General features: G+C 39.8%; 1 protein-coding gene across 1 annotated transcript in view; it reads right to left on the bottom strand.

The window, feature by feature from the left end:
- The window catches only part of LOC132115606 (collagen alpha-1(XV) chain-like), a 67037-nt gene extending 41782 nt beyond the window's left edge, over positions 1–25255 (bottom strand). Inside the window, exons 1-2 of the mRNA XM_059524025.1 lie at positions 25141–25255; positions 24985–25055 (exon numbers count right to left, since the gene is read on the bottom strand). Coding sequence (XP_059380008.1) covers positions 24985–25055; positions 25141–25157 — 88 coding nt within the window. The 5' untranslated portion in view covers positions 25158–25255. The remainder of the gene's footprint in view (positions 1–24984; positions 25056–25140) is intronic.
- Positions 25256–26800: the final 1545 nt, after the last annotated feature.

The following is a 26800-nucleotide window of genomic DNA, read 5'->3' as shown; positions in this document are numbered from 1 at the left end:
ATCATCATAGGGTGGCTGTGTACAAACACTGTCAACACACATTTCAGTGCAAACAACAAGTAAAAGATAATTTTGCATCTGATGACCTCTTTAACATCCTTGTTGATCAACCAATCAGAATTGAGGGATAAGTTTTAAGCTTACGATCAGAGTTAGGTGCTTCTACACCATTGTTAATCAGCTATAATTTCACACTGATTTTAGGAATAAATTATGGGTAGGGTTAAGTTTATGGCTAAAGATTGGGTTAAGTCTATATTTTTGGACTCTAATGTTGATCCAGATCAACAAAAGATGTTTGCCCAGGAACGTGTCTTATTTCACAAAATCACAGCAACCCCCCAAACCTAACCTAACCTAAGATTTCCTGTAAACTTATACCTCAACTCTGATTGGTTGCTTGGAATGTTGGATGTTGATCCAGGAACATTTAGCACTTGGTTAAATCAAGTTCACTGAACAGAGCCCTTTTTAGATCATTCTGAGACACACGGATGAGTGGAAACATACACAAATAATAATTATAATAGTAATCAGTGAGTTGAGAGTTGAGGTGCCTGTTTTAGCTAAATTCTATCTGATTGAAATGGAATGTGTTAATATCTATTAGCATTTCACATGACAACCTCTTTTGGCAACAGAAAAATTATCTTATTAATGAAATCATTTTTCTGAAACAGATATATAAAAATATGTTTTTAAATGATCTATCTATATAATTATTTTATTATTATATTTGAGGTTGGTAAGATCTTTTCCTATTTTGGAAAAGGCATCTTCTGCTCATCAAGGCTGCATTTATTTGATCAAGGAAATATTATTAGCCGTTTTCTGTGTGAATCTCTGTTAAATTGTAATGTATTTCTGTGATGCACAGCTGTATTTTCAGCATCATTCCTCCAGTCTTCAGTGTCACATGATCTTCAGAAATCATGAAAATATGATGATTTACTGCTCAAGAAATATTTCTGATTATTATCAGTGTTGAAAACATTGCTTGAACAATCAGAGTTTGAATTCCATCCACAGACTTCACAGTGCATGCTTTGTGGGGGAAGTCGTGGAAGTCGTGGCAGTGGCTCAGTGGTTCATGTAGGTTGTCTACAAACCGGAAGGTTGGTGGTTCAATCCCTGGCTCCACCTGACTGAGTGTCGAGGTGTCCTTGAGCAAGACACCTAACCCCAGCTGCTCCCGACGAGCTGGATGGCGCCTTGAATGGCTGACACCACAGTCGGTGTGTGAATGAGTGTGTGAATGGGTGAATGTAAGGCAAATTGTAAAGCGCTTTGGATGGCCATGTGGTCTGTTGAAAGTGCTATATAAATGCAGTCCATTTACCATTTAGTTAGAGTTTGACTCCTAACCCTAAGGTTGTGGGTTCGAGTCTCAGGCTGGTGATACCACGACTGAGGTGCCCTTGAGCAAGACACCTGACTGCTCCAATTGCTCCAATTCCAACTGCTGGAATTGATGTTGATGGTGTTGAAATTATTCAGCCAAGTGATGATATCTCAGATCATTATTTAGTTCTGTGCAAACTTCATATAGCCAAAATTGTAAATCCTACTTCTTGTTACAAGTATGGAAGAACCATCACTTCTAACACAAAAGACTGCTTTTTAAGTTATCTTCCTGATGCATCCAAATTCCTTAGCATATCCAAAACCTCAGAACAACTTGATGATGTAACAGAAACTATGGACTCTCTCTTTTCTAGCACTTTAAATACAGTTGCTCCTTTACGCTTAAGGAAGGTTAAGGAAAACAGTTTGACACCATGGTATAATGAGCATACTCGCACCCTAAAGAGAGCAGCCCGAAAAATGGAGCGCAGCTGGAGGAAAACAAAACTAGAGGTATTTCGTATTGCTTGGCGGGAAAGTAACATATCCTACAAAAAAGCATTAAAAACTGCTAGATCCGATTACTTTTCTTCTCTTTTAGAAGAAAACAAACATAACCCCAGGTATTTATTCAATACAGTGGCTAAATTAACGAAAAATAAAGCCTGAACAAGTGTTGACATTTCCCAACATCACAGCAGTAATGACTTTATGAACTACTTTACTTCTAAGATCGATACTATTAGAGATAAAATTGCAACCATTCAGCCGTCAGCTACAGTATCATATCACACAGTGCACTATAGACCCCCTGAGGAACAGTTCCACTCATTTTCTACTATAGGAGAGGAAGAATTGTATAAACTTGTTAAATCATCTAAACCAACAACATGTATGTTAGACCCTATACCATCTAAGCTCCTAATAGAGGTGCTTCCAGAAGTCATAGATCCTCTTCTGACTATTATTAATTCCTCATTGTCATTAGGACATGTCCCCAAAACCTTCAAACTGGCTGTTATTAAGCCTCTCATCAAAAAACCACAACTTGACCCCAAAGAACTAGTTAATTATAGACCAATCTCGAATCTCCCTTTTCTGTCCAAGATACTAGAAAAGGTGTTATCCTCACAATTATATTCCTTCTTAGAGAAAAATGGTATATGTGAGGATTTCCAGTCAGGATTTAGACCGTATCATAGTACTGAGACTGCTCTCCTTAGAGTTACAAATGATCTGCTCTTATCATCTGATCGTGGGTGTATCTCTCTATTAGTTTTATTGGATCTTAGTGCTGCGTTTGACACAATTGACCACAAAATTCTTTTGCATAGACTTGAACACTTTGTTGGCATCAGTGGAAGTGCATTAGCATGGTTTAAATCGTACTTATATGACCGCCATCAGTTCGTAGCAGTGAATGAAGATGTATCCTATCGATCACAAGTGCAGTATGGAGTACCTCAAGGCTCAGTACTAGGGCCGCTACTCTTCACGCTCTATATGTTACCCTTGGGAGATATCATCAGGAAACATGGTGTTAGCTTTCACTGTTATGCTGATGATACTCAACTCTATATTTCTTCGCAGCCCGGTGAAACACACCAATTTGAAAAACTAATGGATTGCTTAGTCGATATAAAAAACTGGATGACAAGTAATTTCTTACTGCTAAATTCTGAAAAAACAGAGGTGTTAATTATAGGACCTAAAAACTCCGCTTGTAATAACCTAGAACACTGTCTAAGACTTTATAGTTGCTCTGTCAATTCTTCGTCATCAGTTAGGAACCTAGGTGTGCTACTTGATCGCAATCTTTCCTTAGAAAGCCACGTTTCTAGCATTTGTAAAACTGCATTTTTCCATCTCAAAAATATATCTAAATTACGGCCTATGCTCTCAATGTCAAATGCATAAAAATGTTAATCCATGCTTTTATGACCTCAAGGTTAGATTATTGTAATGCTTTATTGGGTGGTTGTTCTGCACGCTTAGTAAACAAACTACAGCTAGTCCAAAATGCAGCAGCAAGAGTTCTTACTAGAACCAGGAAGTATGACCATATTAGCCCGGTCCTGTCAACACTGCACTGGCTCCCTATCAAGCATCGTATAGATTTTAAAATATTGCTTATTACCTATAAAGCCCTGAATGGTTTAGCACCTCAGTATTTGAATGAGCTCCTTTTACATTATAATCCTCTACGTCCGCTACGTTCTCAAAACTCAGGCAATTTGATAATAGCTAGAATATCAAAATCAACTGCAGGCGGCAGATCCTTTTCCTATTTGGCGCCTTAACTCTGGAATAACCTACCTAACATTGTTCGGGAGGCAGACACACTCTTGCAGTTTAAATCTAGATTAAAGACCCATCTCTTTAACCTGGCATACACATAACATACTAATATGCTTTTATTATCCAAATCCGTTAAAGGATTTTTAGGCTGCATTAATTAGGTAAACCGGAACCGGAAACACTTCCCATAACACCCTATGTACTTGCTACATCATTAGAAGAATGGCATCTACGCTAATATTTGTCTGTTTCTCTCTTGTTCCGAGGTCACCGTAGCCACCAGATCCAGTCTGTGTCCAGATCAGAGGGTCACTGCAGTCACCCGGATCCAGTACGTATCCAGACCAGATGCTGGATCAGCACCTAGAAAGGACCTCTACATCCCTGAAAGACAGCGGAGACCAGGACAACTAGAGCCCCAGATACAGATCCCCTGTAAAGACCTTGTCTCAGAGGAGCACCAGGACAAGACCACAGGAAACAGATGATTCTTCTGCACAATCTGACTTTGCTGCAGCCTGGAATTGAACTACTGGTTTCGTCTGGTCAGAGGAGAACTGGCCCCCCAACTGAGCCTGGTTTCTCCCAAGGTTTTTTTCTCCATTCTGTCACCGATGGAGTTTCGGTTCCTTGCCGCTGTCGCCTCTGGCTTGCTTAGTTGGGGACACTTCATCTACAGCGATATCGTTGACTTGATTGCAAATAAATGCACAGACACTATTTAACTGAACAGAGATGACATCACTGAATTCAATGATGAACTGCCTTTAACTATCATTTTGCATTATTGACACTGTTTTCCTAATGAATGTTGTTCAGTTGCTTTGACGCAATGTATTTTGTTTAAAGCGCTATATAAATAAAGGTGACTTTGAATTTGACTTTGACTCCACGGGCGCCCATTGCTCCATGTGTGTGTGTGTTTTCAGTGCTGTGTGTGTGCACTTTGGATGGGTTAAATGCAGAGCATGAATTCTGAGTAAGGGTCACCATACTTGGCTTAATGTCACTTTCACTTTAACTTTTTACGAAAAACAAAATACTTTATTTTAAGCCACTGTGTAAAGTATCTTTCCTTTCTAGTATTTCTTTACAGTTTAGGCCCTGCTAATGATTCATGCCACAATACAAGTCTTTATAATCACACCATGCATTTTCCTGTTTACGTGCTGAGATTAAGCCAGCATTCCACAGTTTTATTAGCGCACACATTAGATCCAGGCATCCCTGCAGCGCCTACAGCTTCACTACAATCACCTTCTGTTTTCAGAAAAGATCTGATTGTGTCCCTCACAGAGGAGAATCTAAAACAGCAGCATCTGCCAGAACTCCTGTACCACAGAGGATCACGCTTTAGCTTCATTTACATGTAACTTAATCAGCTAAACACCGAGCTGAGCCAGTTCAGAGCACTGAAGCACACACATGGTCTTGATTAGAGCGCAGGAGAAGCTCTAACAATCAGCCGCTCTGTTACCGGCCCATCATCTGGAAGAGGTTAGTGTGGCTAATGGATCTGCTGCGAGGAACGTGCTGGAGATCTGGCCATAGGCGTACTACAGCAACACATGCCATCTTACCACTCACACAACAGCTCAATGGAGGAGTGAAGAGTTTATGATCACATACTAATGACAGTTCACCTCGCTGAGCTTCAGACTTCAGATCTCGAAGGCAAGGAATCTCCCAATGTTTTCTTTAACATGATCTGAAGCAGACCAAAAAACTATTCTTGAGTCATATCAACCAGTGTAAGTGTTTATACACATGATCTGATGCAGCTGAGTAAATAAAACCAATGAGGAGATAGTGAAGTCAGAAACCTGGTGATACGAGTTAACACAGAAGCCTGGAGGATGTTCACAACTATCTCCAGCAGTTACACTCACTGACGAGTCTTATATATGATCAGAGTGATGCAGTGAGGACACAGCTTCACTCTTTAATACACACACCAGTGCTACACCAATGCTGAATTATCATGAGATGTTGATCAGACTATGCTGACTTAATTAAACCCATATTCCCATCAAGCTCAGGATCAGGACCCCAACACAGCTTTATACAGCAGTGAGAACAGAGAGATATCACCTGGATTGTGAAAAGTTAACGCTGAATGATGGAATGCAATTTTAATTAATAACACATTGTCTAAATACATAAATATATTCAGTGAACACTTGTATTCACAAGTCATTCACACTAAAACCAGTAACATGCATTAAGAAAATAGTGTCAATTTAACTTTCAAGCTCTAATATTTGATGCATGAATCCCAGAGATCAGATCTTGTGGTTGATCAGAAAGACGTGAGCGTGACGATGAAACTGATTCAGAAACAGACTCTGGGGTCACACTGAGAAAATCAGATTCAGAGATAAACAAATGAAGTTTGTGATTGTAGAAGTACAGCACGAATGCTCCTCATCTGGCTGAGCTTGTGTTTATAGTGAGAAAATGCAGCAGGATGAAGGCATCTCAGTCATTAAAATGAGGTCTTTACTTTGTCAGATTGTGCAGCACAGGAAGGAGTGTTAAACTCAATCTATAGACACTCCCATGAGCCTCAGAGGAGACGACCCACATGACGCAAAGTCCTCGCTTCATTCATGAGCTCATACACCAGAACAGCATCAGAGTGACTGGATCTGAGCACCAACTGCTTGACCAACACTAAATAAATGAGTACAATGTGAATAATAGTCCACTGAGCACAAGAACATTTGTTGTGGGTAAATCTTGGCCAAACTCACTCTGTTTCCGTGGATTTGTCAGTGCTGAGCTTTGCTTCAGGACACAGAGATGAGCCGAGCCCAGCCTCATCACCAACAGACACACCACACCACGATGCATTTATATGATCAAAAACACAGTAAAACAGTGACATATTATTCTAGTGTAAAACAGCTGTTTCTGTGTGAATCTCTTTTAAAGTGTAATTTATTTCTGTGATGTACAGCTGTATTTTCAGCATCATTCCTCCAGTCTTCAGTCAAGTCAAGTCAAGTCACCTTTATTTATATAGCGCTTTAAACAAAATACATTGCGTCAAAGCAACTGAACAACATTCATTAGGAAAACAGTGTCAATAATGTAAAATGATAGTTAAAGGCAGTTCATCATTGGATTCAGTTATGTCATCTCTGTTCAGTTAAATAGTGTCTGTGCATTTATTTGCAATCAAGTCAACGATATCGCTGTAGATGAAGTGACCCCAACTAAGCAAGCCAGAGGCGACAGCGGCAAGGAACCGAAACTCCATCGGTGACAGAATGGAGAAAAAAACCTTGGGAGAAACCAGGCTTAGTTGGGGGGCTGAATTAACTAAAATATATCTCACTGTAGTCTATGAAAGTGACACAGATCTCTGATGTCAGTCTTAAACAGACTCACAGATCCTGTAATATCAGCTGAATGATCCTCAATCACACACTGCGCTGCAGAAACCAGCATCAAGCTAAAAAACAAACACACACAGCTTTCATTTCTACAGCAGCACATAAACAAGCAGCGCTGCATGTCTGTGGTTCAGTATTTCCCAGCCCAATCACATCACTCAGAGAGCAGAGCTAGAGAATTCATCACAGCATATTCATCTCTCGCTTATTAACAGAAAACCAACAGTAAAAGTCATGGCAAATAAAAACCTGATCAATGATGCACTCAATACTAGCCTTAAATACTTCACTTTCTCAGAAAAGGACAACAAAGCAAACAATAACAGTTTATGTTCTAAGTACACTAAAAAAACACCAATCCCAGCAGAATCGCTCTGAAAGTGTCAGGGATCAATCAGGTTCATTCACACCCACTGCACAAAGATCAAAATCACCTGAGTATTAACCACTTGCACCTGTCGTTCAATCACACCACTGAGCACTACAAAAGAGCACACTTCACATCCAGTCTCCGTCGAACCTTGAACTAGGAACCGACCTGCTTACATTCTCTCTGTGATTTCCAGATTCGTATACTCTGCTGTTCCAGTGTTACTCTACGGAATTCCAGCATAAGAACTTACCTACTGCTTCTCTGCCCAAGACCCAGCAATTCCTCCTGAATACTCTTCGATTCTCCTGTGATCCTTTACTGTGTATCCCGGTTTGCATATCCTTTCTACATCCAAGCATTCCTCTGCAAGATATCATCATCGCACTTATTACTGCATCTGTCTGTTTCATCTGACGATCTCCTGCCATTTTACTATTAAAGCTTTCTGAATCCTACTTACCTTGTTGTCCTCGTATATATCCTGACAGAAAGACTGCTTAGAAGTTCAAAATCATGACTTTTCCCTAAACCTCTCTCCTCTGCTCAGATTCAGAACCTGTGAAATGGAGAACAAACCTGGAGTCCCTATACACCTACCTATCTGTTTATTCAAATAAATTAATGTATCTTATTAAAGACATTTAATAAAACACAATTAAGTACTGTAATAGTAAAATATTATATTAATAAAATATTATAGCTTATTTCAACTGCTAACACACTTAAATTTTCAAAACTTTACACACAAATCCAAGAAGTGCACACAAAATATAAAATGCCTCATATCCCTTGCAAAATGAAGCACTATGTTTTATCAAAAGTGTTTTATGAAACTGAACACTGGGTCAAAGTCTGATGATCAGTGTATGTTTTAGCAGATCTGGTGAGTGACAGCTTTCACAAACACGTGAAGATTCTGTGTGTAAGCAGATGACAAAAGGGAAATAATGATTTATTATTTATTAATGCACAATTAAAACATTTAAGAATTTATAGTAATGCAATTCAACTTTATAACCAATGACTGAATTGTTTTATTTGATGGCAATAAGCATGAAGCTTTTACCTGGAAGATCACCATTGTCATACTGTCTCTTTTTATATTTTCTGGTTAAATGGCATTGTCAAAGTCAAAGTCACCTTTATTTATATAGCGCTTTAAACAAAATACATTGCGTCAAAGCAACTGAACAACATTCGTTAGGAAAACAGTGTCAATAATGCAAAAATGATAGTTAAAGGCAGTTCATCATTGAATTCATGTGATGTCATCTCTGTTCAATTAAATAGTGTCTGTGCATTTATTTGCAATCAAGTCAACGATATCGCTGTAGATGAAGTGACCCCAACTAAGCAAGCCAGAGGCGACAGCGGCAAGGAACCGAAACTCCATCGGTGACCGAATGGAGAAAAAAACCTTGGGAGAAACCAGGCTCAGTTGGGGGGCCAGTTCTCCTCTGACCAGACGAAACCAGTAGTTCAATTCCAGGCTGCAGCAAAGTCAGATTGTGCAGAAGAATCATCTGTTTCCTGTGGTCTTGTCCTGGTGCTCCTCTGAGACAAGGTCTTTACAGGGGATCTGTATCTGGGGCTCTAGTTGTCCTGGTCTCCGCTGTCTTTCAGGGATGTAGAGGTCCTTTCTAGGTGCTGATCCAGCATCTGGTCTGGATACGTACTGGATCCGGGTGACTGCAGTGACCCTCTGATCTGGACACAGACTGGATCTGGTGGCTACGGTGACCTCGGAACAAGAGAGAAACAGACTAATATTAGCGTAGATGCCATTCTTCTAATGATGTAGCAAGTACATAGGGTGTTATGGGAAGTGTTTCCGGTTCCGGTTTACCTAATTAATGCAGCCTAAAAATCCTTTAACAGATTTGAATAATAAAAGCATATTAGTATGTTATGTGTATGCCAGGTTAAAAAGATGGGTCTTTAATCTAGATTTAAACTGTAAGAGTGTGTCTGCCTCCCGAACAATGTTAGGTAGGTTATTCCAGAGTTTGGGCGCCAAATAGGAAAAGGATCTGCCGCCTGCAGTTGATTTTGATATTCTAGGTATTATCAAATTGCCTGAGTTTTGAGAACGTAGCGGACGTAGAGGATTATAATGTAAAAGGAGCTCATTCAAATACTGAGGTGCTGAACCATTCAGGGCTTTATAAGTAATAAGCAATATTTTAAAATCTATACGATGTTTGATAGGGAGCCAGTGCAGTGTTGACAGGACCGGGCTAATATGGTCATACTTCCTGGTTCTAGTAAGAACTCTTGCTGCTGCATTTTGGACTAGCTGTAGTTTGTTTACTAAGCGTGCAGAACCACCCAATAAAGCATTACAATAATCTAACCTTGAGGTCATAAAAGCATGGATTAACATTTCTGCATTTGACATTGAGAGCATAGGCCGTAATTTAGATATATTTTTGAGATGGAAAAATGCAGTTTTACAAATGCTAGAAACGTGGCTTTCTAAGGAAAGATTGCGATCAAATAGCACACCTAGGTTCCTAACTGATGATGAAGAATTGACAGAGCAACCATCAAGTCTTAGACAGTGTTCTAGGTTATTACAAGCAGAGTTTTTAGGTCCTATAATTAACACCTCTGTTTTTTCAGAATTTAGCAGTAAGAAATTACTTGTCATCCAGTTTTTTATATCGACTATGCAATCCATTAGTTTTTCAAATTGGTGTGTTTCACCGGGCTGCGAAGAAATATAGAGCTGAGTATCATCAGCATAACAGTGAAAGCTAACACCATGTTTCCTGATGATATCTCCCAAGGGTAACATATAAAGCGTGAAGAGTAGCGGCCCTAGTACTGAGCCTTGAGGTACTCCATACTGCACTTGTGATCGATAGGATACATCTTCATTCACTGCTACGAACTGATGGCGGTCATATAAGTACGATTTAAACCATGCTAATGCACTTCCACTGATGCCAACAAAGTGTTCAAGTCTATGCAAAAGAATGTTGTGGTCAATTGTGTCAAACGCAGCACTAAGATCCAATAAAACTAATAGAGAGATACACCCACGATCAGATGATAAGAGCAGATCATTTGTAACTCTAAGGAGAGCAGTCTCAGTACTATGATACGGTCTAAATCCTGACTGGAAATCCTCACATATACCATTTTTCTCTAAGAAGGAATATAATTGTGAGGATACCACCTTTTCTAGTATCTTGGACAGAAAAGGGAGATTCGAGATTGGTCTATAATTAACTAGTTCTTTGGGGTCAAGTTGTGGTTTTTTGATGAGAGGCTTAATAACAGCCAGTTTGAAGGTTTTGGGGACATGTCCTAATGACAATGAGGAATTAATAATAGTCAGAAGAGGATCTATGACTTCTGGAAGCACCTCTTTCAGGAGCTTAGATGGTATAGGGTCTAACATACATGTTGTTGGTTTAGATGATTTAACAAGTTTATACAATTCTTCCTCTCCTATGGTAGAGAATGAGTGGAACTGTTCCTCAGGGGGTCTATAGTGCACTGTCTGATGTGATACTGTAGCTGACGGCTGAATGGTTGCAATTTTATCTCTAATAGTATCGATCTTAGAAGTAAAGTAGTTCATAAAGTCATTACTGCTGTGATGTTGGGAAATGTCAACACTTGTTGAGGCTTTATTCTTCGTTAATTTAGCCACTGTATTGAATAAATACCTGGGGTTATGTTTGTTTTCTTCTAAAAGAGAAGAAAAGTAATCGGATCTAGCAGTTTTTAATGCTTTTCTGTAGGATATGTTACTTTCCCGCCAAGCAATACGAAATACCTCTAGTTTTGTTTTCCTCCAGCTGCGCTCCATTTTTCGGGCTGCTCTCTTTAGGCTGCGAGTATGCTCATTATACCATGGTGTCAAACTGTTTTTCTTAACCTTCCTTAAGCGTAAAGGAGCAACTTTATTTAAAGTGCTAGAAAAGAGAGAGTCCATAGTTTCTGTTACATCATCAAGTTCTGAGGTTTTGGATATGCTAAGGAATTTGGATACATCAGGAAGATAACTTAAAAAGCAGTCTTTTGTGTTAGAAGTGATGGTTCTTCCATACTTGTAACAAGAAGTAGGATTTACAATTTTGGCTATATGAAGTTTGCACAGAACTAAATAATGATCTGAGATATCATCACTTGGCTGAATAATTTCAACACCATCAACATCAATTCCATGTGACAGTATTACATCTAGAGTATGATTTCGACAATGAGTAGGTCCTGAAACGTGTTGTCTAACACCAATAGAGTTCAGAATGTCTATAAATGCTGATCCCAATGCATCTTTTTCATTATCAACATGGATATTAAAATCACCAACTATTAAAACTTTATCTGCAGCCAGAACTAACTCGGATGTAAAATCACCAAACTCTTTAATAAAGTCTGTATGGTGCCCTGGTGGCCTGTATACAGTAGCCAGTACAAACATAACAGGGGATTTATCATTAACATTTGTTTCTCTGGATAATGTTATATGAAGCACCATTACTTCAAATGAGTTATACTTGAAGCCTGCCCTCTGAGAAATCCTGAAAACATTGTTATAAATTGAAGCAACACCTCCCCCTTTGCCTTTTAGACGTGGCTCATGTTTATAACAGTAATCTTGGGGGGTGGACTCATTTAAAATAATGTAATCATCAGGTTTTAGCCAGGTTTCTGTCAAACAGAGTACATCTATATTATGATCAGTGATCATATTATTTACAAAAAGTGTTTTCGTAGAAAGGGATCTGATATTCAATAAGCCAAGCTTTATCATTTGTTTATCCATATTGCTTCTGTTTTTTATTTGTTGAACCTCAATTAAATTGTTAATCTTAACTTGGTTTGGACGTTTTTTGTATTTTCTAGTTCGGGGAACAGACACAGTCTCTATAGTGTGATATCTAGGTGAAAGAGTCTATGTGCTGAGAATTAACTGACCTCTGTGACGGGAGGCAGCTAGCAGACGGTCGGTTTAGCCAGTCTGTCTGCTTCCTGACCTGGGCCCCAGTTAGTCAAGTATAAACACTAAGACTATTTGCCAAATTTCTAGAGAGAAGAGTGGCGCCACCCCAGGAGGGATGAAGACCATCTCTTTTAAGCAGGTCAGGTCTGCCCCAAAAGCTCGTCCAATTGTCTATGAAACCTATGTTATTCTGTGGGCACCACTTAGACATCCAGCCATTGAGTGATGACAATCTGCTATGCATCTCATCACCACGGTAAGCAGGGAGGGGACCAGAGCATATTACAGTGTCTGACATCGTGCTTGCAAGTTCACACACCTCTTTAATGTTATTTTTAGTGATCTCCGACTGGCGAAGGCGAACATCATTAGCGCCGGCATGAATAACAATCTTACTGTATTTACGTTTAGCATTAGCCAGCACTTTTAAATTTGCCAAGATGTCAGGCGCTCTGGCTCCCGGTAAACATTTGACTATGGTGGCTGGTGTCTCTATATTCACGTTCCGTACAATAGAATCACCAATAACTAGAGCACTTTCATCAGGTTTCTCAGTGGGTGCATCACTGAGTGGGGAGAACCTGTTTAATGTTTTGATGGGAACAGAAGAGCGGTGTTTTGACCCACGACTACGCTGCCTCACCGTCACCTGTTCACATTGTGAACATCACATCAGCTGGCTGGCAGGGCATTGTGGTTGTTATGGACATTGATGTTCGTTTCTTCTGGCTGGTTGTTCAGTGGTCTGAATCAACAGTGCCAGTGGAAATCAATGGAATTTTCTGTCTACAACCACAGAAAGAGACACAGACTTTGGGAAATATTCGAGCGATTCTTCAAAACAAGGGCTCATGAGACGTCCGCTGTGCTCTGGAGTAATCACAGATCCCTCACTGATTGGTGCAGACTGTGCTGTTAGGACAAACACAAACACAGCGGTGTGAAACACACACTCGAAGTAGCACAGGTGTGTCGCATGCGTGTGAAATGATCATATCAGTCGATAAAACTGCTATTATTAAATAAATACAGCATCAGTTTACTTCTAGGTCAGTAGTACATGCAGGATTGTGGACTGAGATATTTAAAAAAAGGCAAAACTAAAGTGCTGTGATACAAACAGCTCAATAAACCCCTGACAGAGCTGTCCTCATGGAGTTTGTTTGGTGACTCTACAAACCACAGCTGAAAGCTCACAGAGTGCTGAGAAATAAGAGCCGGCGTCACAGTGTAAAGCTTTCCAAAGGAACACAATAATGGAAGGAAAATGGGAAGTGCTTGAGATCTTGTGTAGTTTCTGTCTCTCATGAAAATTAATTCCAACATGCTTGTGAAAGTATTATTAGAGTGGTGATAAACTCATCTATACTGTCCTAAAAGATCTATAAAAACTGGTTTGAATCCTCATAACCAAAACTCAAGCAGATGTTTGATATTGCTGTCAAGAGGCCAGTGATGAATGAGACGAGAAGCTTCACTCTTCATGAAGAGTCCTGCAGTCACGTCTCTCACACACATCTGCCTGCTGTTCCCAAACCACAAACGAGTCACACACACACCACTCATCCCACAGCACTTCTGTCTGCGTGATTCTGATTCTGATGATAAAACTCCACAGAAACCATCGGGCGATCCTCGTCCTCTGCTGCAAAGCCATAAAAAACACAGCACACTTCTGCAGCGTGTAATGCTACTGTACTGATTAAATATGAATTAATAATGCCATAACTCTATAATAACAATCCAGTCGCAGTGGAAATCAAGGTTTCATATAATGCTACTGTACTAGACCTTCCAGCCATATAAATCTGAACCTCAGGGTGAATCAATCGATCTGGAAAGCTTTCTGCCAGTTTTGTGGCAGTCAGAAGACTTTCTCTGCTTATATATGGCTTTACAGCACAAAACTTCTGGAAAAATACAACAGGAACATTCACAGGACATTTGTGCACTATATTACAAGTCTTATAAAGTGTAAGTTATTATTTTAGATTTAAATCATTATTCACTGATAATGTCCTGTATAATGTAAGTGAATCAGTGAATCTATGGATCAGTGAATCAGTGTATAGGTGAATCAGTGGATTGGTGAATTAGTGGATCAGTGAAACAGTGGATCAGTGAATCGGTGAATCAGTGAATCGGTGAATCAGTGGATAAGTGAATCAGTGAATCAGTGGATCGGTGATTCAGTGGATAGGTGAATCAGTGGATCGCTGAATCAGTGGATAAGTGAATCAGTGGATCAGTGAATCAGTGGATCGGTGAATCAGTGGATCGGTGAATCAGTGGATCGGTGAATCAGTGGATAGGTGAATCAGTGAATCAGTGGATGAGTGAATCAGTGAATCAGTGGATCGGTGAATCAGTGGATTGGTGAATCAGTGGATAAGTGAATCAGTGAATCAGTGGATCGGTGAATCATTGGATCAGTGAATCAGTGGATCGGTGGATTGGTGAATCAGTGGATCAGTGAGTTGAACTAAAGAATTATATCAACCTGATACATGAACATATCATTCAGAATGGTTCTGTGGCCTGAATCAACAGATCATCAGACTCCTGCGTTTAGGTCATTTTAGATCTTGACAAACTCAGTTCTAATTGGCTGTCATGATATTAAAATAATCAGCAACATACAGAAATGCTACTACTATGGCCTACGGGCCGTTCATGTTGAGTACGACGATCTGCTTCTCATTTTGAGCGTCTCTCTTCCAGAAATGACTTGTAGACCTCCTGAGAGTCCCTGCGGCTGTTGTCAATCGCTGTGCGCCAGTTGGGTCTGTCATTTGCAAGTGCCTCCCAGTTGTCCAAGTTGATGGAAAAGGCCTGAAGATCCCTTTTAATGACGTCTTTAAAACATAGATGGGGGCGACCATGTGTGCGGGGTGCATTTGCCAGCACGCCATATAGCAAGATTTTTGGGAGGCGGGTGTCTTTCATTCGACAAATATGCCCAGTCCAGCGGAGATGGTGTTCACAAAGAATCTGGTCACTGAAACCAGTTCTCTCAAGTATGACAGAGTTTGCCACATGGTTCTTCCAGCATACACCCAGTATGGAGCGAAGGCAGCGAAAATGGAAGGCATTGAGGCGATGTTCGCGCTTCCTGTATGTTGTCCATGTCTCACTTGCATATAGTAAGGTGCTAAGTACTCATGCATGATGCTGTGGAACCCAGGTAGGTAAATTTTTCTACCACAAATAGACATAGATTAACTTCATTTACCGCGATATCATTGACTTGCAAATAAATGCACAGACACGATTTAACTGAACAGAGATGACATCACTGAATTCAATGATGAACTGTCTTTAACTGTCATTTTGCATTATTGACACTGTTTTCCTAATGAATGTTGTTCAGTTGCTTTGACGCAATGTATTTTGTTTAAAGCGCTATATAAATAAAGGTGACTTGACTTGACGTGTTATTAATGTATACTATAGGGTTTAGGGTTGCAGGTTGGGCAAGGATAACTGTTTTTTTAGACTAATAACTATTCTTCTATGTATGAAAGTTTTTATTTTACACCACAAAAACAGTGGAACATTTGGCCAAAATAATCAAAGCGATGAAACCTCGTGAGCTGCCATCACAAACACGAGCCTTGCCAGGGATGGACAAGGATATTTGATTAATGAAGCTTCATCTGCTCTGATCCAGCAAAACGCTTAGAACAAACACTGCTGCTCTCCAGTAGCGCTCTTCTGTGCTTAGCTCAACTGAAAAACAAATCCCTGCTTTTAATATGATGTTTTTACATGAAGCCATTCAAGCTCAATACAACTCAGCATATTAACTTGAACTAAAAGAAATCATATTTAGGAAAGGAAATTGCCTTGGAATGAGCACAAATCAGCATTGCTGGAGGTTATTACAGATTGAACATCCAAACAGCTTCAACCAATCAAAGAGCGCTCTTTCTCTCATTCTGAGCTCCTTCAGGAGCCTGGGAACTTTCTGAAGATGCTCTTTGATTTGTCCTCTAGTCTCCGCTTCTGGAGGCCAAAAGTGTTCCTTGTTAAAGAACTACTGTCTCTTTTACTTTTATTGGGCCACAACATTATGTCAGATCTGAATCAGCAAATTTCCTCTCGCAGATCAGCTGGGAACCACTTGAAACAGAGGAGGCCATTTGTTTTAGACATGCACCATCTGGTCTCGTCTTTGACAGTGGCTGTCCAGAGCTTCAACTCTACAATCGCTGGATTAAAGCAGCCAATCTAGTGCATAATTTGGACCACCCACAACAACTATAAACATTACAGTTTCTTTCCAAATCAGTTATATGACTTTACTTTCTGAGGTTCTCCAGACAGCTCTGAATTTGAGAATGATGTGGATTCAATATGAGATTTGTCTTTAAAGGGGTCATATGATGTTGCTAAAAAGAACATTATTTTGTGTATTTTGTGTAATGAAATGTGTTTATGTGGTTTAAGTAAAAAAAAAAAAAAAAAAAAAACACCTTATTTTCCACATACTGTACATTATTGTTTATCCTTTATGCCCCCGCCATTTGAAACGCATCGCCCCAGGAATGGTAACTGTTCCGGTTCAGATACTGGTTCCATTAGAATCATTAAACAACAATTACAAAAATTGTGGTAAGGAAAAATGCACAATACTCAACTACTCAATGCTGTTTATTACCTACTGTCAACTTGATTTAAAGGTTGGCAATGTCAAAATTCTATATATATTACAGTATACAAATTCTCAGGTTCGGATTCTGGTTCCATTTAAATAAAATATTAATATTATTATTATAATAAAGTCATGCTAAACGAAGAGCACCGTTATCAAAGGTGCGAGTGCACGTACAGACAGGACGAGACTCAGTGTAGCGCGTCTGTGGAATGCGCGTCATTGTAAACAATGTGCTCAGGAATTAAAGAGGCAGGGCGGCGTTTCTGTTATTTGGTTTGTGACATCCTTTACGGGAAACGCCCAATCATCAGAACATCGGTGCAAGGCTGCTCACAGCGCTTGGTCGCACCAGAACCGTTTTCGGAACCGAAACTTAGAAATTGCTCACAGTTCCGAATAAGAACCGGTTCTCGGTTCCCAACCCTATGTCAAGGGGGAAGGAAATGTTATGCCCCTTACTTTACTGTGATGCCATGTGTACCGGAGCGCCAAGACAAAAACATTAAAACCCATTATAAACAAGGATATTTTTTTTTCTTTGCATCCAGTGGGGACATAATTACGAATTATAATAATACCAGTGGTTCTCAGTTCCAGTCCTCGCACCCCCCAGCTCTGAATATTTTGCATCTCTCTCTTTGTTAACACACCTGATTTAGATAATCAGCTCGTCAGAAGTGAATTCCGAGCATGAGCTGTGTACTGAATGACATGGTCCCTACACAGTGTTCATTGCTCCCTACTCCCTGAGCAGGGGAAATCTGTTGAAGTTTACAACACTTCGGGACATTCATTCATGGATTTGCACTGCACAATGCCTTCAGACACGGACAGGTGTGACATCACATATCTCTGTAAATAAAACCAAAATGCAGATTTGGTCTCAAAGGACACAATAAAGCTCTGTAAACAATGTCATTAACATTGCATGGTGATGTGTTGTTCTACAGACATTAAATCCTGCACAATTATGAGCTGACAGGCATTTATTCCTGGTGTGTAGGACACTATGAGCCAAAGCTGCCCACAATCCACCGTCATCATCACAACCGAGGAGAGCCTGGACTTTGATTGGGTGACAATTGGGTTTGTCGCTGGTCTCTTCTTGCCCAAGTAACCAGTTCTTGGCCAGAATATGACCTTGTGCTGATTAGTCAAAGATCTGGCAATGAGACTTTAACTTGAGAAGGAAAATAAAATTGAAACGAAGAAGAACTAAATCATTTTCTGAAAGTAATCCAATGAAGGGAACACCCATGATTAAATCTGCAGTTCTGTGGCAATTCACTAAGAATGAAATGTGTCTTATGAAAATTGGACATGATGTCCAAGTTGTTTTAATCACCGATTCAGTAAGGAAACCCGCTAATAGTGCTAACACATGTCAAATGAACTCAAACATTTGTGAATCATCTCTGATCAGGCTAGTTTCAACAGAAAGGAGAGATGTTCAGGCTGAAAACTATTTTATGAGGTGATGACTTCATACTCACGCTGTGAATCATACAGAAATGTACACTTTTTGGAAAATACACAAGAATGAATGTCCACCATCACTGAGGCGTATGCGGATCATATGAAAACATATGAGATCATACATGCTGACATTAGCCACTAATTTGGCCCAATCCCAATTCTACCCCTTAACCCTTCCCATTTCCCCTACCCCTCCGTTTCGCACATTCACGTGAAGGGGTAGAGGTGTCTCGACTCTCTTTTGGTTGGAGGGGTAGGGGTAAGGGGAAGGGCAAGATAGCCCTTCAAACGAAGATTTTTCGGGCCACACTTCAAATGAAGGGGCATGGATTATCTCGGCAACATGGCTGCTACAGCGAACAAAAAGACACATAAATGTAAGTTTTTTTGGCATAAATAAAGATTTTAACGAAAAGTAATCATTTGTTTTATGTTACATTCAATTGTGAGTTCATATTAGCGGTCATGTTACTGAAAGAAATGTTTGCAAAATACAGACTGCATGATAGTGCCACAGCATATGTCTGATCAGGGCGATAACTGCGTACTAGACTAATAACTGCTGTAGACTAATCCCCCCAATAATTAGAAATCACTGAACCATTTTCTCAAATATTGCCTATTTATAGAGAGAGAGAGAAAGAGAAATGGAGGTTGCGTGTATTTGCGTCTCTGCGTTAATCTTTTTAGAGTGAGTTTACTTAAAAACAGTGGTTGTATCCTCTCGTCGCTGGAAAATATAATGTAGTGATTCAGTATTTAAACTGTATTTAATAAAAGTTGTGGGGCAGCATTGACAAGTTTATTTTCTCCTGAATGTGTGAGCTGCGCGATTTCTGATATGTGTGTGTGTGTGTGTGTGTGTGTCAGTAAGCAGCTCATTAATACAGAACGATAATTAAAGGCTCTAATGCACACCAGTATATGTGTGTATTGTAAGAGCTAGACGACGAATGATGACGTGTGACGGCATAGTAGTGGTGTCCCAATCCTTAGGGGAATATTTTCTCCCCTACCCCTTGACACTCTGCTTCAAGGGGAAGGGGAAGGGGTATAAAATAGAATTGGGATTGGGCCTTTTACAATATGTACAATAGCTATGAACTGCCATGAGATTGTGTTGGAGTTACACAAGACTGACATGCACAAAACTATCCTTTTATTAATGTAATGCATAAATGCCTGTGTCAGCAGTTAGAGACCTCAATATTTACCATCAAATACATTTATATAGGTTGTTAAAAGTAATAAGCGTTCAATGATGCTATCATTAAACATGTAATTCATCTCACTTCTGTCATGTAACAGCTTAAGAAATGCCAGCTTTTATTGTGTTTTTTCACCAGTGTGATTTGAAGACTATATGGATATATTTCTGAGGGCAGGAAGGTCATATCTTGTCTAAAAACATTCACCCCACTGTTCTAGTCCTCTATTGTCCAGAGCTGACAAGAACTTCCCACTTAGTCATTTCAGCCAAACAACGTAAAAAAAGCACTACAACAGTCATGACTTCCATACGTGTGAGTTTAACATCACTGTGTATGCTAATTCACTAATAATAACACGGTTCACTGCAAACCAGTCACGTGCATCTACATACAGTCCCACAAAAACTCCAAAAACACACATAAACGTACAGAAAACAGCTTTATATGTTTGATGTTTCTGATGCGGTAAACGTGCTCATTAGCACACCCGGTACAACATTAAACCTGTGAAGAGTTTAGGTACAAATCTGCTCAACAAGAGTCACGATAAAAGAGCTCTTTTTAGAAATACCTGGCATGTTTTTGCAAAGGGTCTGGATTGAAATAATTTTCTCTCTACACAAACTCAAGCATTTTGAGTCTAGAAAGGAACATAACAATTTAGCAGTATTAAAGTACAAGTACTTTTCCAATATAGTGTTTATATGTCTCACAAATAAAAATCGATAAAAAGAAAATAAAACCTGTTTACCTCTATCTATATTTTCCAAAGGTGAAAGATCAGTGGGGGTCTGTATGTCAAATGCAAACACTTAGGCTGAGCACAATGGGAATGTGTTTTTTGTGTGAAGGCCATGGAACCATCAAGTCATGCTTTCCTGTTGTGGTTTGTGTCTAATGGACATTTCATTCATGTTATTCCTTCTCTCCAGTCTCCAGGATCTCCAGGAGCAGTTGGGGGTTCGATGCCTTGCTCAAGGGCACCTAAGTCGTGGTGTTGAAGGTGGAGAGAGAACTGTACATGCACTCCCCCCAACCACAATTCATGCCGGCCCGGGACTCGAACTCACAACCTTTCGATTGGGAGTCCGACTCTCTAACCATTAGGCCACGACTCCCTATATATATGTTATCATCACTATGTACAGCATTATAATTTCAGGAATTTTTTACACTGCTTTACACACACACTGAAGGATTCAGATTAGAGGATTCATACCGTCAGTTTCAACAAGCAGCTTGCAAACATCATAGTGGATCTGTGTAAATTAAGTGCTGTTTTCATTGACTCTCACATTAGAATTAAACAGCCATTAACATCAGAAGACCCTTCACAATGAGAAAAACTCCTCCGAAACAGAATCATCATCTTCACAATGAGCCTCCTGTTCTCCAGGCCAGTGAGGGAAAGATGAGACGGCGTGTCACCATTCTCGTTTGGACACTCTTGCGTATTTCCTTTGAAGGGGTTTTATCCATCGCCCAATATTTTCCAGGAATTGGAGGCAGACGTGTCAGAGCGGAGGAAGAAAAATCTTCTCACACTGTCAATCCAAATGTTTTAATATCACGGTGTTTGGATGTTGCTAATGCTGGAGTGTGTCATATTAAATTCATTCCTGCACAGCAACAACTGCATTATGCAACACATACACACATCTGACGGGTGTGAAACACACCCAGACAAAAACACTGTTACAAACAGAGCACATCTGTCAGCTGTCCTGTCAGTATACACAGTGGTGGCCTTCACACTGTATGTCTTGCTAAAGTCTGTTCTGTCTGTGATAAATGAAGGAGTAGAGCAGACACGGTGGTCTTTGACCGCTCATATCATTGTTGGATTTAAGCCACTGCAAGGAGGAAGCGCTTTATATACACTTGGATTTGATAAATTAGGAGGAAAGAGACAGCAAGTATACAAACATATAAGAGAATAAACATGTGAGTACATAATAAAGTGTATTATATATATATTTAGATAGCTGATTCTACTTACAAATGTGATCTCGATCTTCTTCAAATGTCTAAGGAACATTGTAAAGCCAAAAATTAGGAGGAAGTCCTTTTTATATGCAAACAGATGAGCAGGTGAATGACTTTCTGCCCGGCCCCATTAAAGCACCTGGAGATCTTGTCAAAGTCTCAAAAGAATCCAAACTAATGTGATTATACGGCTGTTAAACCTCTGTCAAAACTTCCCACCGATCCACCATCATCATCTCAGGACCGAAGCCGATCGCCGAGGAGAGACACAGCTCTCTGTTAAACCTCAGCTAGAATTTACACAAGAATATAAACTCTACAGAATGAGAAATAGTGCCGTTTCATCAGCTCATAATGTTAAACAATTGAATTAACATCACTCAATGAACACCATAGAAACTAACAAATCAGGTCAGATTATATCATTAGACTGGTTTATTAATCTCAATAACTCCTTGCATATTACAGCATGCTTTCTGGATACCTCCATTAAACACTTTACAGCTACTAGACTCTTAAAATAAAGGGAACTTGACTTGAGATGCTTCCGTGAAGAGTTTCCACTGGACAAATATTCTTTAAAATGTTCTTCACTAACTTCACTTCTTTTAAGAACTGTTCACTGAAAGGTTCTTTGGGGAACCAAAAATGGTTCTAGCATTGCTGCAAAATCCCTATTTCAAACCTTTTTAAGAGTAGAACCTCCTCAACAACATAAGTGTGTCTCACATTATTAGGACTAATCAAGAACATCTTAAGATACAACAATATAACAGAATATAAAGATCAGAAGTGGGCATGAAGATATATAAAGTGAATAAGCAAGAAGCAGCACAGCTATCTAGATTCCCAATCACAGCACAGTCTCCTCCTGGAGTCTGGGTGTCTTCCATCAGGTCCTGGACAAGCTCTGGCCTGGCACCAGTCCCACAATCTCAAGTTTGTTTTCTGAGAGTCGCATGTGGCTCAATATTTCAAAAGTTTAAAGACAATTCTTCAGTAGGATTCATTCCTGTGGTTAATGAGAGCTGTCAGTGTCCACATTAGGACCACTTCTTGAAGGTTAGGAGAAAAGCAACTGTAATACAAACTAAACAAGAAGAGAGGAACCAGATCTACAGGAAATCAAAGCCCTGGAGAACCTGTTAAAACTCTGCGAGAGTCAGTTTGTGAACACTGAGCCAATGTTGGATCAGTGAAATACAACGTCCTCAACCGAGTGGAAAAAGTGTTTGAATCCAGGTAGATTTTACATTTAACTGCCACGGTACACAGAAAAACTGAATCTGAAAAAATACTACGATCAGCTGAACCGTGTGACCTCGAGCAGTGAAGACCAAAGGTGTTTGAGATGTGAAGTGTGTGCATCAAACAAACATCAGATTTAGAAAAGCAGCTGCTCTTTTACACTACATTCTGAAGGTTTCTGTAGAAACAGCTGGGGCTGGAAATATTTGTCCCAAATCAGTCGTCTGGCCGAGCGCTTCATCATATATTACAGGAGCTCTGGGGAAATCTGGATCTGAAATGAATGTGGGAGGAACATCGCACTCTTTCCTTAAACTTACAATAGTTCACCCAAAAACTAAACTTCTGTTCACTTAAACAGCCTCGTTTAAGATTTCTGTCCATGCAATGAAAGTCAATGGGGTCCAAAACAAATCACCCTGTAGATGAACTATCACTGGAAGTTCACACTCACAAGCTTTTCTCCTGCTTTCGGTTGTAATGTGTCTGATTCCTGAGCAGAGAAACTGTAGTGTTATTGAAGCCTGTTAATAACAGCCAAGCCATTCCTCAAAACAAATTAAGTTCATTATTAACATAAAACGAGGTCAAGAATGCGATCCTTTGGCATGCGTCCCGTTTGGACCGAGTATGAGCAGCTCTGCGTTATTTTACAGATGGAACACAATACAGCTTTTGTGGAGATGATGTCATCCTTAGGGAAGATTACTCAGGCTCCACCGCTGGACATACCAGCAGTTTGGCCGAACTGAGTCACTGTGCCAACTATCTGTCATTATGAGGGAAAATGAGGTAAAGAAATGAGGTTCTGTGACCTTGAGCTCCCTCACCAAACTATGAGCCTCACCTGGATACTGTGTCTTAAAACGACCAAGGGAAACTTGTAGCAATACAGACATAAATAAATAAATCATGTTGCAGCAACAGTTCATTGTGTTCTGAGGTGTCAGCGCACATCCTTATCATCATCATCATCATCATCATCTTCATCATCATCATAATCACACAGCCCATCTGAGATCAATATCACTCATTCACCTGTCTGTTATGAGCGTTTATGGGTCTGGGGGGGTAGGGGGGTCAAGAGAATGTAAAACCTTTGCAAATAAAGACAAAAACATTAAAATATTTTCCTCCCATCTAATTTTTTTTCTTCCACCATGTCCTCTTAGTGGCTCTGTAGATTGGAAGTCAGTCATAAATATAGATTACATTAAAGCTTAACTGAAAACAATGTTAAAATAGTTTGGTGGTTTGTGAAACAGATTATCACAGGAATAAAAAAAAACACTGCAGCTTTGGAACTCCGGCTCATTTATGTGAATCGATTCAGTCGAAGTTCATTTCTAAGAATCGGTTCAAACCAGATCGCGGTCCTGTGACGTCATACGCCGGTCATCTCGAACAAGCCTTAATGACGTCAAGTTCACACGCTCTAAAACAGCGAATAAATCTGTTTGAATTCACACTTTGCGTTTTTTTTCTTTCAGTTATGTTTAATTCATATGTGCGTTTTAAGAATGTATATTTGTTACAGACTAAGATTATAAGAACAAGATCATACGAAATTAAATATAATTAGCTTTTAGAACAGGCTACTAAAAATAAATGTACATCTTTCAGCAGAAGAAAACGTTTTGTGAGTAATAAAATGCTGTTGTTTATTCAAATTAATTCCTTTTCATTGACAGGATAAATCTATCATACAATCATCTTATAAACACATCTCGAGCGCGTTTCGTGCTACATTTCTGCTGAACGGTTATTAAAATAACTTAATTTTCGCTCCATCCATTATTTACATTTCAAGGTGTACTCCCAAGTCTCTTATTAATCCTCATAAATACCAAAACAACGCCATGACGCCACGCACGCGTCGAATCTGCTGTAATGAGTCAGTGACTCGAGAACCGCTCGGACAGATTCATTAAATAGACTCCCCACTTCTGACTGCATTATCTGATTCTAATATAAGCGTGTAAAGCATAAAACACGGCTGGTTTGCTTCTCTAAAACATGTGAGTGATGTGGCATACCTGACTCTAAGCGCTGGAAGGCGATCCCAGAAGAACAGATGCTCACAGTAAAGAAAGTCCAGCACCAGACTCTGCTGAGGAGATATAAAGATGAAGGGAGATGTTTTTCAGAAGCAAATGAATGAAATGTGTAAGCGCAGGTCAGAAGTTGGTCACCTCTGTGCTGGCCCCATGTCTGGCAGATCTCCTCAGTCCTCACACTGCTCTTCTGTCCTGATCCACAGCTCCACGTCTCAGTTCCTCCAGACTCGCTCAAACACTGAAACACGACCCACCTCCTCCTCCACATTCAGATGCACACCTAGCTAACATCTGCTCGGTTTCCAGGCTCTCCTCACATTTAAATTAGTCTGCATTTACATTCATACGTCCTGTAAGAGCAGACCATGCTAATGAACAAGCAGTTAATTTGTGCATCTATTAGAAGATATAATGTACAGTAGTCCTGAAATTACACAAAGGTGAATGGATGTCATTGCATTGGTTATTAAAATATTAAACTGATTGCTACAAATGCTGCAAGAGCTTTTCTCAGAGCGTATTCAGATTTTTTGTTCTGATTAGCGTATTCTGTTTTTTAGTAGTCTACATGTAAGTTCTTACAGTAAGTTCATTCTGTGTCCCAGCAGAGAGACTACAGCTGTAATTCATCACATGAACACGATGTACACCTGAGCTCCAAAAATCTGCTCAAATACATTTCGTCTTAATTCTGAAGAGTACGGAGAGACTGGGGCTAGTTGTCACACATGATGTCATCACATGAGCAAAGTATAAGGGCTGAAGAAGATTTTTTTGTGTGTGAAGTTTTTGCATATGTTAACTTGCTTTTTAATAAACAGATCTGTATGTTTTTTACTCAAGTCATCTTATGTCTTATCTAGCACATCTTCTGCATGAAACACAGTACAGTATTTAAGAGTGATGGATCACTTACTGCAGCATCTCAACACTAAATCATTCACACGAACAGTTCTGTCAGTCGTATCTCATCTGCTCTGGGAAACACATCCGCTCAATCCTTCACCGTCCGGCAGAGACCACAGCCGTACTTCAGACACCTGATGATTCAGACCTGAGAGGAGAAACTCACAGCTTCCAGATCATGTCTGCATGTTCAGGCAGTGAGCTGCTGTTTGTGATAGATTTCTCGATGTGTGCTGGACATGAAACACATGACAGCACACAGACGTCTTCACCTGCAAGTGCATAACCTGCACAGTTATTATTATTATTATTATTATTATTATTATTATTGGCATTTGATAAATCCTTAAAGGAATAGTTCACCCAAAATGACTGTGCTCATCCTCAGGCCATCCGAGATGTAGATGAGCTTGCTTCTTCATCAGATTTGGAGAAATGTAGTATGCTATCACTGCAGTGAATGGGTGCCGTCAGAGAGCCTTCACTGGAGGAAGTATTATTATGGATTAAAGACTCTATGTGTTTGAGTTAAAATCATCTTAATGCTGGATGTGTTTCATCTTTTGTCTTCTCCAGATGTTCACTGATGGACTGGAGTGCTGTGGATTATTGTGATGTTTTTATCAGACTCTCATTCTGACGGCACCCATTCACTGCAGAGCATCCATTGATGAGACACTGATGCAGTGCTACATTTCTACAAACCTGATGAAGACCCAAACAAAGAGATTAATTTTAGGGGTGAACTACTGCTTAAACAGTTTATGTAAAAAAGAGCAGCATGAAGATTCTTCAGAAGGTCCTCCTTTGTGTTCCACACAGAACATTACAGAGTGAGTGGTTTGTACGAGGTTCCCCTCACACTGAGTCAGATGAGTTCATTCCTGCT

Source organism: Carassius carassius, chromosome 35, assembly GCF_963082965.1.
Source record: "Carassius carassius chromosome 35, fCarCar2.1, whole genome shotgun sequence".
Lineage (NCBI taxonomy): Eukaryota > Metazoa > Chordata > Actinopteri > Cypriniformes > Cyprinidae > Carassius > Carassius carassius.
The sequence above is the reverse complement of the archived record's forward strand: the minus strand, read 5'-3'. Positions and strand labels throughout refer to the sequence as shown.